Source organism: Halichoerus grypus, chromosome 6 (genome assembly GCF_964656455.1).
Source record: "Halichoerus grypus chromosome 6, mHalGry1.hap1.1, whole genome shotgun sequence".
In the NCBI taxonomy this organism is placed as follows: Eukaryota; Metazoa; Chordata; class Mammalia; order Carnivora; family Phocidae; genus Halichoerus; species Halichoerus grypus.
The window spans coordinates 13,670,788-13,686,670 of record NC_135717.1 but is presented as its reverse complement, the minus strand read 5'-3'; the positions used below and the strand labels follow the sequence as shown (position 1 = coordinate 13,686,670).

Here is a 15,883-nt window from a genome sequence, read left to right as displayed (position 1 = left end):
GGCGGTCTCCACACTAGTAGTAGCAGCACTACCTAGGAATTTATGAGAAATGCAAATTCTCAGCCCTACTCCAGACCTCCTGAAACAGAATTTCCTCCGCGGGGCGGGGGAAGGGGCGGCTCCAGGAGGTGCTGATGGGAAAGCTGAAGGTGAGTAAATACCCCAGTTCCCTCCCGCCGGAGCAGGCTGACCCAGGGGAGGAGAGGGCTTTACACTCCCTCCATTCCCAGAATGCGCCCCGTGGGGTGAAGCTCTGTCAGCCCCAGGGGCAATCTGCACACCACGCCCTTTGGGGGATGCCTTCCCTTCCTGGCCCTACTTTCCCTATGCTCCTAGAGGTGTTCTCTCCCCCTCGCAGATCAACTAACACATTCAAATCTTTTGTCTCAGGGGCTGCTTCTGGGGGAGCCCAAACTAAGACACCCACCAGAGACCACCACAGCTTGTGTTCTGGTTGGGACTGGCTTGGACTTCCATTTCTTCCTCCGTCGCTGAGCTCTGCCAAGATTTCCTCAGGGGAGGGAGCCCCACGGGCAGTGAGTCCTCACCCCAGTTGGGTCCAGAAGAGATCCCCCGCTCTCATCTCTGGGTTTGCTAGCTCTTCTCTGCCCAGCTTCCAGCCACGCTGCTAGCCCCCACTGGCCCGTGCCAGCCCTGTTCTTCTTCATCACTCACTCCCAGGCTGGCTGAGGCTCAGCGAGGCCCGGCTACCAGCCAGGCCCTGGGAAACCAAGTCCTGCCCAGCGCGGAGAGGACAGTTGTGCCAGAAACAGAGGTATCACCTGCTACGTGCTTCAGAAGCTGAGGAAGCACAGAGCAAGGGCCTTAGGACGGCAGTGAAGGATTCTGTGAAAAGGTGACACAGAGGGGACACCTAGGGAACAAGTGCATGGACTCTAGCCAGCAAACGGAGGACACGGGATCAGGGATTCCCTTTGCTGAAGCAAGAGCTCCATGGTGGGCACACAGGGAGGCTGCAGGGAGGGGCTCTGGGAGCCACGTCAAGGAGACAGACCTGACCAGACAACCTCGCAGCTTCGGGGAACGGAATGAGCTGTGTTCTCACCAGGAGACTACCAATGTCGGTTTGAGAAGGATCGACAGATAATGAAATGGCCAAAGGTAAAAAGAGAAAAATAAGGATGTGACAGATACAACAGATGACCCATCCGCCCTCAGAATCTGGAGGCCCCAGTGCAGGGGGTCTACCCTGACTGGCGTCTTGCCGGGCCCAGGTGCCCCAGAGCCCTGGGGTAAGGGCCAGCCAGCTCAGAAGGGCCAGGCGGACGTCAGCACCTGGGCCACTGACACGTGACAGGCTCAGCCCAGAGCTCCCGAAGGCAACCAGGGTTCACTCAGGACCTGCGGCATGGTCCTCCCGCTTCTTCACCCTCTCCTGACCCGGGAGCACACATGGGTAAATCCTTCTCTACTCAGCACGCTGAGAGCAAGGGGCTTAGCCTGTCCCTAATCCTGCCGTGGCTCAGAAGATAAGCCTCCTTGGCCTAGAGCACGCACACTGGCTGGCCTTCTTTTATGCCATCTGCCTGTGGGGCTTTCTCCCTGCAGTGAGCACAATGAATTTTGGAGGCTAAGAGCCAACACCAAGGCACAATTAGCAAGACCAATCCCCCCAGCACCCCCACCTGGACACCAGCCCTCCCCCTGACTTGTCTCCAAGGACCTCAGAGGACTTTTGTTATTGCTGCCCAACACTTGCCTGTTTGAGATTTTTTCATTGAGCCATCACTCCTAACAGAGCTGAACCCTGGAAGGCCCGTGGACACTGCTCATTTACACCTATGGTCATTTTGGGCACAGCAGCCCAGAGGGAACTTCAGATACGGTTCCCATCGTGGGACGATGGCAATGGGGTTGGCGGCGGGGAGCATGGAGGAATTCAGCGTTTCAGCGTCATCGACTTGAGGTCATACAGAGAGGGGAACTGAGTCTAGATATGCGGCCAGTCATTCTTAAGGGCCCTCTAGGACTTGCGGTCTAATGAACCAGCGTTCGCCCCGATGTCTTCCTCAAAACACCTCGCACCCTGCAGGATGCCCCAGGGACAGGAGACAAAGACACGTGGGCTCACGTCACAACGCGAGCGGCGTTTCCCCCCTGCTGACGTTGTGCACGTGCCACGTTCCTCTCCAGAAGAGCTGGGCCACCCCTTACCTTCGTCACTGTTGTCGTCCACCAGGATGATCTCCTTGAGCAGGTGGGTTGGTGTGTGGTTGACAGCGCTGTGGACTGACCGCAGGATCACCGACAGGGCCTCGTTCACAAAGATAAATATGATGGAGATCTGGGGCAGCTCCTTGGCGTACTTCAGCTCCTTGCACCTGGGGGGAGAGAGAGGAAGGAGGAAGGCACGGACTCTGGGGACGGATGCATGGACACGTCCTCCCAAGGTGTGAATCACTGGTTCCCTCTTGGCCCCTCTTGGCTAAACCCTAAGAAGGAGATTGTTAAGGGATCCAGCCCTGATTCTCCCAAATGTACCTGGTCCCACTTTGGTGCCCACCTGCCCGACTTCCCACTCCGGGCGCCCACATCTCATTGCCTGGAACCTGCTTTGCTGACACCTAAGCAATGCCCCTGCCACCATCTGTCAGGAGTTGGTGCATCAATACCCCAGCTCGCTCACCCCTGGAGCAGGTCACTCTGAGGGGGTGCTTTACACCGGCCCCCAGAGTCCCCCAGTGGGATTAGGCTTTGTCACCCACACCCTTTGGGGGATGCCTTCCCTTCTAAGTCCTACCTCCCCACGCCCCTAGCGGTGTTCTCTCCACCTTCCCAATCAACCGATGCACTCAAATCTTTGTCTCAGGGTCTGCTTCTGGGGAACCCAAACGGAGACATCTACTGGAGACCCTGCTCTGGTGGAGCCTGCATTCTAGGCCATAAAATGCACATGTAAATAATCGTAATCAAGGAAGCGGGTCTTCCGCCTGCATAGGAGCGTGCTGCCTGAGACAGCCCGATTCTTCTTGCACCCCAACTCTTCCTAGAATCTCCTTGCGGCGGGGGGGGATGGTGGGCAGGAGACGGGACTGCCTGCCTCCGAGGACCTCCCTCGTAGCAACTCTCCCAGCCCTGAAAAATGGAGGGAAAGAGAAGAGTTCTTTTCACGGAGGCTGGACACTGGGGTGGAGAGCTCCCGGTCATGTAAGAGCACATGCTCTGCATGGCTCAGTCACAGGAGCACCGCACTCCGTCCCGAGAGCACTAGCGAATTTGCGTCCATGCTGCGCTGAGCCTCGTTAGAAATACCGAGCAGAAACCAAGGAGAATGGAAGGGCGAGCTAAGGCATTTCCATACGTTCTCCCCCTCCTTGAGTGAGACTGAACAATACATAGCACGCACGTTAGAAAACAAAGGAAACCAGATGAAGGAATGGAGTGAGAGGGGGACAGCGCTGAACAAGGAGCCAGAAGAGCGGCTTGTTTTTTTATGCGGAACAGCTTGGGCTGTGTCGGGCCATATTAATCATGCAGGCAATTTTCGGAAGAAAATAAAGTTTTGTTACAATACACATTTGTGTCTCCTGGAGGAGGCTGTCCAGGGACCCATTGATCATGGAGCCTCATTTTTACCACGTCGCCGTAAATTCACTTCTGGGGGCTGCCAGGGAGATGAGGATGGTTATTGACGGGCTCCCGGGCCGTCGGCAGGAATTTTCTCATTTACCACGTGGTGATCCGAGGGAGGAGGGTGCCCCGGAAGGTCCCTCGGAGCCCCCTCAACCATCCGGAGCCTGGTAGGGGGTCAGATGCTACCAATGACCAGCCCATCCATGTGAGCACACGCGTCGCACACACGCACCTATTCAGGGCACTCATCCCTAGGCCTGGTGTCTTTGGCCCTTTGTTTTGAACAGCTTCTGGCTTGGAAAGAAGAAGCGAGAAAACCAGATTGCATGGCACCAGCACCACCTTCTCCACCCACAGGCAGTCGGGCCATGATGCAATCGAAGCTCATGTGTGAGTCACGCCTCTCCACCGGAGCAGGCAACCCCTCCCCCGGGTGAAGTGGGAAATGTGGGAGGCTCGGAGGACTGGGGGGAGACCCCCCTCCTGCCCCTTCATGGGTAAAGGTGGCCACGCAGTAAATCAGAGAGGGGCGGATTTCACAAATGAGAAGGGCTCTGTCACACGCTGGACGTGTCACCCTGAGCACACCGTTCCTATTTTGTCATCTCTACACCTGTCAAAATAATCCACACCACACCTAGCTATGGGTGCCGGGCTAAGATCCCAATAAGGATCATTTGAGAGCCCCATAAAAATGCAACGTACCAACTCATGGGAAGACCCTAGTCGGCCTGGCTGCCCCGCGCTCCCATTGTCCCCTTCTGTAAACTCCCCATCATCATGAGCCAGGCTTCCAGTTTTCACTCACCCCAGACCCTTCCTGCAGGACCCACCCAGGATTCTCCTCCCGGCCTGGCCTACCCGGATCTCTGTCCTTGCCCAGCTTACAATTCACCTCTCCTGTGCCCAATGTCCTCAGGGTTTCACACTGGGCAGACAAGATGAACACAATCATTATTATGAAAATCAGCATTCTTTTTTTTTTTTTAAAGATTTTATTTATTTATTTGACAGAGAGAGACACAGCGAGAGAGGGAACACAAGCAGGGGGAGTGGGAGAGGGAGAAGCAGGCTTCCCACCGAGCAGGGAGCCCAATGAGGGGCTCGATCCTAGGACCCTGGGATCATGACCTGAGCTGAAGGCAGACGCTTAACCGACTGAGCCACCCAGGCACCCCTCTTTCCTCGGTCTTTAATGTCTAGGGAGGTAGACACCGCCTCAAGCAAAAAAAAAAAAAAAAAAAAAAAAAATCCCTGAGCCTGGCTCATTGCTGGCTATGGAGAAGATGTGCAGAATATTCTGGAGAGATGGACACTGCAGTTTTGACGCATGACGGAATAGGCGCTGACTGATACACACGTTGCTCCCAATCAGACACCCCATGCCCGACGGTGGAAGATGAGCTCCGGAAGGAAGATTAAGGGTGGACGGTGCAAAGAAAGAGAGAGGCTCACAGGCCATAGAAATACAGAGACAGTGCACAGAGAAAGGGGACAGATATGGCTCCTGCCCTCTAGGAGCTGATACTGAATTCTCACTGTGGCCTGTCCAGTAGCCTGGGCGGTGGTGAGGATAAAGAATAGAGTCTGGATTTGCAAGACACCCGGGAATAAGCAAAAGATGGCATGCCACAGAAACTGCAAACATACTTCACAACCCATAGCTGGGTGTCGTGTTCTCCCTCTAGCAACACAGGCTCGGATCTGGGTCCCAGAAATCATGGATTTCCCTTCAGTAACAGGTCAGCAAGCAATAAACAATCTCTTGTCTGAAAGAAGATGGCAGGCAGGAAAACTATCTTAAAGTCTGGATAATTTTCAATCAACACATGAAGGGATGACAAAGAACATAAGCCCAGTCCTCTCCTCAGAGGGCTGGCAGGGAAATAGTCTCTACCAAGCTGATCTCTTAGGGAAAAGAAAGCAGAGACAAGTAACCAACCAAAGGAGATCTCTCAGACACCTTACATCTGTCCTGACGTCTGCCTGTCCATCTGCCCATATGCCTGGGCTACTTCCTTGAACTTGGTAGCTCCCCGACGGCGATGACGGTTTCCCCCTCTCCCAGAGCACTGACTTCACTTATCACCAGAAGTGCCCACTATCTCCCTTCGTGGATGCTGAGTAAGGAGAGGAGAGCTGGGGAGAACTGGCCACCTTAGGACCCATTAGAGAGGATCACAGTTGACGTGAAAGAAGGTCAAGGGCCAGGCCTCCAGCAGAAGAAAACAAAGCCCAAAGAGCTGGCCATGCCCTGTCATGGGCAGACCCCTGCCCATGACCCCCTTTGACAGAGACAACTTACATGACCCCAATGTGGTACAGATCAGAGGTACCAAGTCACATTTGTAACCCAGTCTTCCAAGCTGGAAACAAAAAGATGACCCCCAAACATCCCCACTGCTATCAAAGAATTTAGATGCAATGTGGTCCAGGAAACTTACAGATGATGATGATGATGATGATGACGATGACGAGGACAACCAACATTTACACAGAGCAGGCTATGTGCCAGAAACCTCTGGAAGCTTCTATGGACTGTTCTGTCTCGTTAATCCTCACAGCAACCTGCCTAGGAGATAGGCAGTATTATCATCCCCATTTCACCAATGAGGAAACTGGGGGCCAAGACAGGTGAAGTCACTTGCTCTGAGTCACACAATAAGCCTGAAAAGCAGCAAGGGTGCCTGGAAGTGAGCTGTATCATCTGATATTTAGGCTCTTCCAGATGCCCCTGTCTGACCAAGGCAGGGGGTGGGAGCCCTAATGTGAGGGCCCCCCTTCCAGGGCCTACCCAATCTCTCCCAGTCCCTCAGCTCACCAGGATGGTCACCATGTGGCCAATCTGCAGAGCCTTCCTGGCTGCTCACCATCAGCTCTGGTTCTGGGTGAAACGACGCCGCTCAGTCTCAGCCCAGTGTCGCCCCACCCTAGTGAGGGGACAGAATACCCAGCACTGCCCAGGCTCTGATCCTGCTGCTGGTAACCAAGAGTCCTGGGTTTTGCAGCGAAAACACATTGAACAGGGGCGCCCGGGTGGCTCAGTCGTTAAGCGTCTGCCTTCGGCTCGGGTCATGATCCCAGGGTCCTGGGATCGAGCCCCGCATCGGGCTCCCTGCTCCGCGGAAGCCTGCTTCTCTCTCTCCCTCTCCCACTCCACCTGCTTGTGTTCCCTCTCTCGCCGTGTCTCTCTCTGTCAAAAAAATAAATAAAATCTTTAAAAAAAAGAAAAAGAAAAAAAAAGAAAACACATTGAACATTTATAACAAGGCAGCTTGTAATGCAACGCAGTCAAGGCTAAGTGCCAAATGGCTGTCCCTATACAGGAAGTGACAGGTGGACTCAGATGGATCAGAAGGACAGGGAAGAGCAGCCATGAACTTGAAAGCTGGATCAATGGATCAAACTTGCACGGGCAAGAACAGAGGGAGGGGCAGTCAGTGAGAGCACTTCTGAGCGCACAGAGGCACTAGGGGTCCCCTTCTTGTTCTCTTCGTGGGCCTTCCAGAAGAAACCTATCTAAGCTTGTTCAGAGATGGAGCAGTGAAGAGCCAAGTCCTGGAACCACAGACTCATGTCAGGCTCTCCAAATTCCTACCAGGCCAATTCGTTTTCATTTTCAAAGCACACCAAAAACACGCATGAGGTCATAAAGGTCCACAAATAAGGGTTCTTTACAGCACGCACCAGCAGCATGGAGTGAAATGAGAGGGAGGAAGTGTGCGGAGTCAAACAGAGTAGGTAGTTTGAGTCAGAAAACACCACCTTGACCCCAAGAGCAGCCACGCTCCAACGAGAAAACTCTTGAGGACGTGGCAGGCGTGGGGGCAGACACATCTTCACATCCAATCCTTCCACGGCTGTGGACAGAGATGGGAGGGGAGGGCTCCTTCTGGGACTGCCTGCCCACCACCATCACATCTGCACGACACCAGATCCACTCCAAAATGGAGGCTCCAGGTCCGTGAGTGTCTCCCTTCCAAATTCGGAATGTGCTTTACGTAAGAGAGCCAACCTGGAATGCCCCCCCCCAGCCCCGTGCCACCATCCCCTGCACTTCCAGAACGGGCACACCCGCTCCCCTAACCTGGGTGGCCACACTGCACCGACCCACAGCAGACCCACTTCATGTACACCCAACCATCGCAAACTGAGAGGCAAAGAGGCCCCATCCCCAAGAAAGCACTGGAGTGGTCCAGCCACTTAGCAGTGGGATTCATTTTCCAAATGGGGGTGTCCAGTTCCAGATAGAAGTGATCAGGAAGGAAAAACAAGTGTGTCACATAGTCATCTCTTAGCCACTGCCTGAATTCCATGAGCCCACAAGCACCAAAGGTGCAGGCTTGGCCGAAGAGTGGCCTGCATGTGCCAACTCAAGCTATACCAACCAAGCCATGGGTTATGCTCAATCGGAAACAGAAATGGGCCTCCTCCTTGGAAGCCCTATTGCAAAAATGCCCACGCTCCTGAGCCTGGAAATGGCCATGAACACTGACACTATACACACCAACCAACACAAAACTTCGGAATGTTCCACATGCTTTCTGTGGTACACCAATAACCACTTCACTCTTTCTCCAACAAGGAGACAAACTGCTCCCTTCTCTCTCTGGCTCACTGTGGATGTGGGTTCAAACTATGAAGTCAGACCCCCAAGCAAGTCTAACTGACTGTGATGCTTAATTTTATGTGTCAACGTGGCTAGGGCATGGTATTTGGGTCAAACATTATTCTCGATTTTTCTGAAAGTACTTTTTTATTTTACTATTTTTAAAGATTTATTTATTTATTTATTTATTTGAGAGAGAGAGAAAGAGAGAGAAAGAAAGTGAGAGAGTGTGAGCAGAGAAAGGGCCAGAGGGAGAGAATATCTAAGTAGACTCCCACTGAGCACGGAGCATGACACGGGGTTCAATCTCATGACCCATGAGATCAGGACCTGAGCCGAAAACCAAGAGTCAGACGTTTGACTGACTGAGCCACCCAGATGCCCCGAAAGTACTTTTTTTTTTTTTTAGATGAGATTAATATTTAGATCAGTAGGCTTGGGTTAAAGTGGATTACCCTCCACAATGTGGGTGGGCCTCATCCGATCAGTTGAAGGTTTTAAGAGAAAGATGATTGAGGACCCCCAACAAAGAGGGAATTCCACCAGCAGACCGCCTTTGGATTCTAGCTGCAACATCCCGTTCCTCTGTGGGTCTCCAAGCTGCAGGTGAGCCTTGCAGAGTTTGGACATGCCAGCCAGCCTCCACAGTTACATATGCCAAATTCTTTTAAATAAATCTCTCTTTAGCTCTCCCTCTCTCTCCCTATGTATCTATCTATCTACATCATTCTATAAACATAAATATAGACAATAGAGATAGATAAAGAGACAAAGGAAGTCTCATATCTGTAGCTGATGACAAGACAAATCCCAGGTTTCCAGTCTCCACGGAGCCCTCAGAGGAGCCCACACCCCACCCACTGCTCTCTGCTTTTACCACTTTCCTCTGGCCTCCTTCTGGCAGGGAAGGGTACCTCCGACTCCACACAAGAAGTCAAGGCCACCAGCAGGAATTTCCGAAAGCGGTCACAGGCCTATAACATCAGCATCGCCTGGCGATCAGGCAGACCCACGACCCAGAATCCCCATCAAGCTCCACAGCGGTTCCTCTGCAGGTGGAAATGTGAGAAGCACTTCCCTAGTCCCGCCAGCCACCTGCAAACATTTGGATCTCTGAACCCCACCCTCTGTCTGTCCATCCTCCCTGGAAGGAAGCAGAGTCCGGAAGTCAGACATGGCTGGTCTCTCCCATTTAAATAAAAAAGGCCCCTCCCACAGGCTTAATTACTGTCTTTCTTCTCCTTGCCTCCCTCCTCCACCTCCCATCCAGGTCCTCACTCTATACTCTCATTTGGCTTCAAGTTACCCTAGTCCACGCAAACTGCTCTGGTTAGTTTCCAATGACATCCACGTGGCCAGAATCGAGGGAAACTTCCCAACCCGACCTTAGCTGAGCATCATTTCTGCCGGAGTTCACACTGTTGCCTCTCTCCTTATATAAACACGATTTACTCTGGGATGCCCGCACATTCGGGGTTCCCCTGGGCCCTGCCTCCCCTCTTTCTCCCACGTGATCTGCCCTGGCCCCCTGTTCTGTTTCCTGGGTTGCCCTTTCTGCTAGTCCTCCAAATCCTCAAATTCCTCAAGGCTCCTTCTCCGCCGCCCTCTGTTTATAGACTCTAACTGGGTGACCTCATCCAAATCTATGGCTCCCACTGTCACACCAGCAACTTCCAAATCTGCATGATTCACCTGGACCTTCGCTCAAGCATCAACTTCCCATGGGACACCTCCCCCTGGACGCCTCGTAGGCCCCACAAATTCAGCATGCCTAAAATTGCCACTGGCTCTGTGGTGCCTTCCTGTCTGCATTGCAGGGTACCCCATGCTCTCTTTGCAGGCGTCGAGCTAGAATCACAACACGTTCACCACGTCCAGTCGGTCACCAGATCCTGAAGGTTCTGCCATCTTTAGGATCTCTTTATGACACTCACCCCTGTCCCCCCATTTGTACCGCCCTAGCTCCACGTCTCATCACTTCCCTCCTGAAGGACACCAAAAGCCACCAGCTGGTGCCCTTCGTCCAGCCTGCCCCTCTGCAACTCAACCTCATTCTATACACTGCACTGTTGCCTGCATGATCTATCTCCTTCCTTCCTTCTTTCTTTCTTCTCAATATTATATTTTCAGTAATCTCTATACCCAACGTGGGATTCGAACTTACAACGCTGAGATCAAGAGTTGCATGCTCCACCCGCTGAGCCAGCCAGGTGTGATCTTCCTAAAAGGCAAATGGGATCACGGCTCTCTTCTTTAGGGACTTCCTTGCCTCTCCAGTGCTTTCAGAGTCAGGTTCAAATGCCTGTGCTTGGCACCCAGTTCTGCCCCAGCTCATCCCTCCAACCTCATCTCGTCTGCCCCCTTCCTCCATCTATTGAAACCCACTGTACTTCCCAGAACCAGGAATGCCCTCTCTCAATTCACACTCTTTCCCCTCTGCCTACAGTGCCCTTCCTTCTGCCCAACGCGCCCATCCCCGTCCAGCCCCAGCTCCAAGCACATCCCCGGGCCCCCAGGCCGATGTCAAGCCTCTTCCTCTGCTGTTTTCTTCTGCTCCTGAGACCCTTCACTCTCTTCTCTTTGGGGCAGCCGGGGGACAGGGGGCGCGGTCTTCATTTTGTGTCCCCAGAGCCCAGCACAGTCCCTGGCAGAGAAATGGTTACTGCACGAACAAATGCAAAGCCTCCTACCTTCCCTATTTCTTCTCTCTGCTTTTTATGATCAAAGGCATCACTTATCTGCTCCCAAATTATAACATCAGTGATGGCACCTCAACACTTAAAAAAGATCCCATCCTGGACTCAGCTGCCTGCTGTCTCCTTTGATTTACTAATCAGAACTCAAATTCCAAAAGCCTGCTTGGGTCAAGTGCATCAACCAGGCTGATATTCCCTTTCTTGCTGCTCTCCTCATCAAGCCTCTCCCGGAATCCAGGGCAAGGGGGGTATATCATTTTTAGCAACAATAAGCCTTGCAAAACAAGACGTGGGGCTGAGCAACGGAGACGTATGAGGCCCCTCTGCTGGACCTCTCATTATGAGGGAGAATGCACACTTTGCTGAGTGGTTTAATTTCCTCAAGTTGAGCTTTGCACTTCATCCGGGGAGGAGCACCACACCTCATTAGCGCAGTTCCTGCACAGAGCAGTCTCGGCGAACTGCCTACTTCAGCATTTGAGTTCCTGGGCGTCCTGCCTATCAGCGGTCCTGGGGCAATTTTCATGAATCAAGACGCAGCCTGCTCCGTCCTTGGCACGGCTTCCCATCTTGGGGTCCACAGAGCCCCCAGGCAAAGCCCCCAAAATTGAATGTAACATGTTGTGCTGTAGGAGGATTTGGTGTTTCTGGGGCGAGAATTCATACCTTTCGTTGGCTTCCTGCGAAGCCTGGCGGGAGGGGGCCAGCAGGGGTGGTCGCCGGTCTGCAGCCCCACCCCGGGCACACCCCTGTGCCACCAGGCCCATGCCCTGTTTTCAAGCACCGAGGGATCAACGAGGCTCAAGGCCTCCCCTGCCAGCCTAGTTCCTACAAACATTTACTTTGGAACATTCCCCAAGCCGTTTTTGATCTCTGAGCTGATGAACTACCAGCTCGATGGCGAAGTGTGCCTTCTCTCTCCCTCCCCGGCTTCCTGGGAAGTCTCTTTCTCTGAGTCGCGAAGAGTTGCTTTTCCAAAGACAAGCTAATTGTCTTTAGCTAGAAAAGCCACGAGACTCCCCTCTCCTTGGCCAAGTGGTGGCTACGGCAGTCCCAAGGTGTAGTGCAAGGTCGGGACACGGGCAAACCCCTACCCGTGTCTCTCTAGCTTTTGTTTTGTTTTGTTTTGTTTTAAGCGAAAAGTGTTGCTTCACCTTCTCTAACCCTCAACCCTGACCACAGTTCCCTGCTTTGTGTGGCATGGTTTTTCTAGAAAGGAGGGGAGGAGCCACACCCATGAGGCCGAGGGCTGGTGGAAGCAAGCGAGGGGCATCCTTCAGATTCTCAGCTCCGCAGATGGATCTATCTGGCTACGAGGAAGCTTATCTTGTCACAGTCAACTGACAAGAACAGAAGAAGAAAAGAAAAACCCCAGAGTTTCATTAAGCAATGGCTCGGGAACAGAATCTCTAAAAGCAATTAAGGGTAAATAAATGCCGAGACAGTTTCAGGCCAGAGCTAAAGAAACCTCGGTGCATAGGAAATGCTGCCCAAGTTCTCCACACATGGTATTTACCCCATAACCTTCCGAAGGTGAGCGCAGTGAAAGGGGACGCCCCAATTGCTGCAGGAGGGCTAAAATACACGAGGAAATGATGCAAATTGGAAATAATAAATTGCCATGTTCCAAAGCCCAGCCGCTCTAAACTGTGGTCAATCTGACTCCTCAGAGGAACAGAAGGACCTAAAACATTCTGCTCTTGGCCAAAGCGTCACTCCCCCCACCCCCAGCCCCTCACAGAGCTCCAATCTGGGGCTAACGGTCGTCTTCTAGAACTTCAGCCCAGCGGTGAGAAACATATTACCAAACTGGCTGTTTTTCCTTTCAATGCTCTGGGCAAACTGGCCATCAAGCCCAGGGACGCTGACCCTGAAAACACTTCTGTTTATTCCAGCATCTGGGCCACCCCTCTGTCCTTGGGGCTCTCGTCCTCCACCCAGCAAGTCTTCCCCGAGGGCAGGCCCTCCCCAGTCAGAGTCAAATCTGACCCACCAGCCCCTCTGCCCCCCCCAGTTTCTCGCTAACCTGACCCTGCCCATCTCACTCAATCCGTAACACCCTCCCCTCCCTGACCTGCCGGGGCAGTTTAGCAGATTCTGTTGATCCTGTGTAGCGAAATGCATTCATCCTTCACCCCTCGGCGTTTGCAGGCCCTTTGCCACGTGACTTCTAGGTTTTTCTCACGAAGGAGGCAAAGTCTCTTTCCCCACACGTGGGATCTGGGCGCAGCCCCATGATTTGCTTTGACTATTGGAACAAGGTGAAGGGATCCTGCCCGCCCCACACATGAGCCTCGAGGCGTTCTCGTGCCCTTGGCCATCACCTGAGAAGCAGAGCGTTAGCCCTCTGGTCCCAGATGGGGGTGGAAGATGAGCGGTAAAAGGGTGACCCCCCCCCCCCCGCCGCAAAACACACACGCGTGTGCGAGCCCAACCTTTGTGGCCACACGCTGTGCCAAGAACCTTACATTGTCTACGTGATCTCATTACTTTTCATAATGAGCCAGTAATTCAGGTGTACCCATTGCACTGATGAGAAGCCTGAGGCTCAGAGTCACCAGCCCAAAGGCAAGCGAGTGGTATGCAGAACCAGACTTGAAACCCAGACCCACCTGACTTCAAAGCCTCTTTGTCTTAGCCTCTGAAAAAAGAAATGAGTTCCCAAGGAGGGTCTGAGTGGAGGGATTTGGGATGGCTTCTGTTTGTTCAACGAAGCCACAAGCATGACAAAGGAGTCACTTATGCTAAGCCAGGTCACCAAATGGGCTTAATACCTAAGCTCACTGCAGTTTCAGCCTCCCCCAGAAATGCTGTCTGGACTTGTCAGTCAGGAATTTTCTGGTGGGCACTAATGAGGTCATAAGCCACAGGAGCCCTTCTCCATCCCCCAAAGTAAAATGAGGCAATCCACCTAATAAGACCCCCAGCCCTGGGAGGTGACCCCACCTGAAACAATCCTTTCTTTTGCTAATAACTTCTCACCCCACCCTCCTTCCTATAAAAACCTTCCATTTTGCACAACTCCCTGGAGGACCACCCCTATTTGCTAGATGGGATGCTGCCGGATTCACGAATTACTTAATAAAGCCAATTAGATCTTCCAACTTGGTGGAATTCTTTTTAACAGGCTCATTCCTTTATATTTAACTGTAGTCTCCAGTGTTCTATATCAAACATGTATTACTTTCATAAGTTAAAAATACTACAAGTTACTTTTTCAAAGATTTCTATAAAATAATTTTAGCACTTGACAGGGCGCCTGGGTGGCTCAGTTGGTTAAGCGACTGCCTTCGGCTCAGGTCATGATCCTGGAGTCCCTGGATCGAGTCCCGCATCAGGCTCCCTGCTCAGCAGGGAGTCTGCTTCTCCCTCTGACCCTCCCCCCTCTCATGTGCTTGCTCTCTCTCATTCTCTCTCTCTCAAATAAATAAATAAAAAATCTTAAAAAAAATAATTTTAGCACTTGACAAATAATTCCAACATTGACCAGAAAGAATAAATAGGGAAGAATAAATAACAAAACTGTTAAAGGGGAAAGGATGTTAAGGAAACCTGGAGACATACATGATGTTAAAATCCAACATAAAGTGACTATCATCGGATCAAGAACGGGATGACAGACACGTGGAACAGAAGATTCTAGAAACAGATCTGATCTTGGGGAATTTATGCGAAGAAGGTTCCACAAACCAATAAGGCAAGAATCATGCAATAAATGGCGTTGGGACCGCTTTATTGGGTGAAACAGTGAGAGTCCTCCCTACACACTGAAAGTAAATTTTATTTTATTTTTTTCAAGTTTATTTACTTATTTAAGTTATCTCTACATCCAATGTGGGGCTCAAACTCACAACCCCAAAATCAACGGCTGCATGCTCCTCGGACTAAGCCAGCCAGGCACCCCTAAAAGTAAATTTTAGATAGACAAAATGGTTGAATGTAGAACTCAAAATATAAGGAAAGCAACATAAAAATATATGGGAATATTTATACAAACTCTGGATATTGAAGAATCTTCAATAGTTTGATAATATTTGTAAACCTCCAATCAGAAAAATAATAAAATTAAAACAGCAAACTGAAAAAAAAAAGAAAACCTTAGAGCAATTACAAGGAGAAAAGACAATGAGAACCCAAAGAACACAGATAAACAAAAAACATGAACACAATTCAGAGAACAAAAGAAATAACAAACATGAAAATAGGTGGACCATCACTAGTAATAAAAAAGATTCAAACAATAATGGGATGTCATTTTGCCTCTATGTGGTGGAATTATAAATAACTTTTTCTTGCTTCTTTGTACATTTTCTGTTCTTATTTTTTTATAGTGAGCAAATATAACACAGAAAAACACATCAGTTTTGATTAATACATGAATGACAGAACCATATTGCAAAATTAAAGGGAACTGCAATGCCTGACTACAAGCTCTTGGATTTTCATTCGGGCATGACATCAGTTGGCATGAATAAGAAATACCCCATGTCATCCCCACAACCACATGACGCCACAATCAGAGAGAGAATTCTGAGTCAAGACCAAAATCACAACTATTCTACCTTTTCAAATGCAGATGGGGGAAAAGAATGACGTGGCCTGATCTCACAGGTTATCCATTCTAGAGAGCAAGCATACCTACCACCAAAATAGACCTCCACCTTTTTCCTCTACCTAGGAGCTATTCCAAGATGGCCTTATATAATAAAGGGTTTATATTCTAAAGGTATAATAAACATAAAACCAATCACTGCAATTGCAGACCTTCCTCTGTTAGTCAACATGTAGCTTTGAAAGGGCATGAGAAACTTAAATATAAAATAACTGTAATTTTGTTTGAATTATGGAGTTAACTCCAGCTCTATGCCAGTTTCTTAAGGTTATGGGAACTGCCCATTTACAATGATAATAAATGCTGCATGAGATGTGAGCCTGAGCCTGGGCTTCTTACAAAGAAACTGAACCATCCCACTGAGCCTGCCAG

General features: G+C 51.0%; 1 protein-coding gene across 3 annotated transcripts in view; it reads right to left on the bottom strand.

Moving 5' to 3' along the window:
* The window catches only part of GALNT17 (polypeptide N-acetylgalactosaminyltransferase 17), a 439,664-nt gene that overhangs the window by 242,545 nt on the left and 181,236 nt on the right, over positions 1 to 15,883 (bottom strand). Inside the window, exon 3 of one of the 3 annotated variants that reach the window (XM_036074021.2) lies at positions 2,176 to 2,342. The exons of the other annotated variants lie outside the window; for them this stretch is intronic. Within the exon in view, the coding sequence (XP_035929914.1) occupies positions 2,176 to 2,342 (167 nt within the window). The remainder of the gene's footprint in view (positions 1 to 2,175; positions 2,343 to 15,883) is intronic. 3 annotated transcript variants of the gene reach the window in all.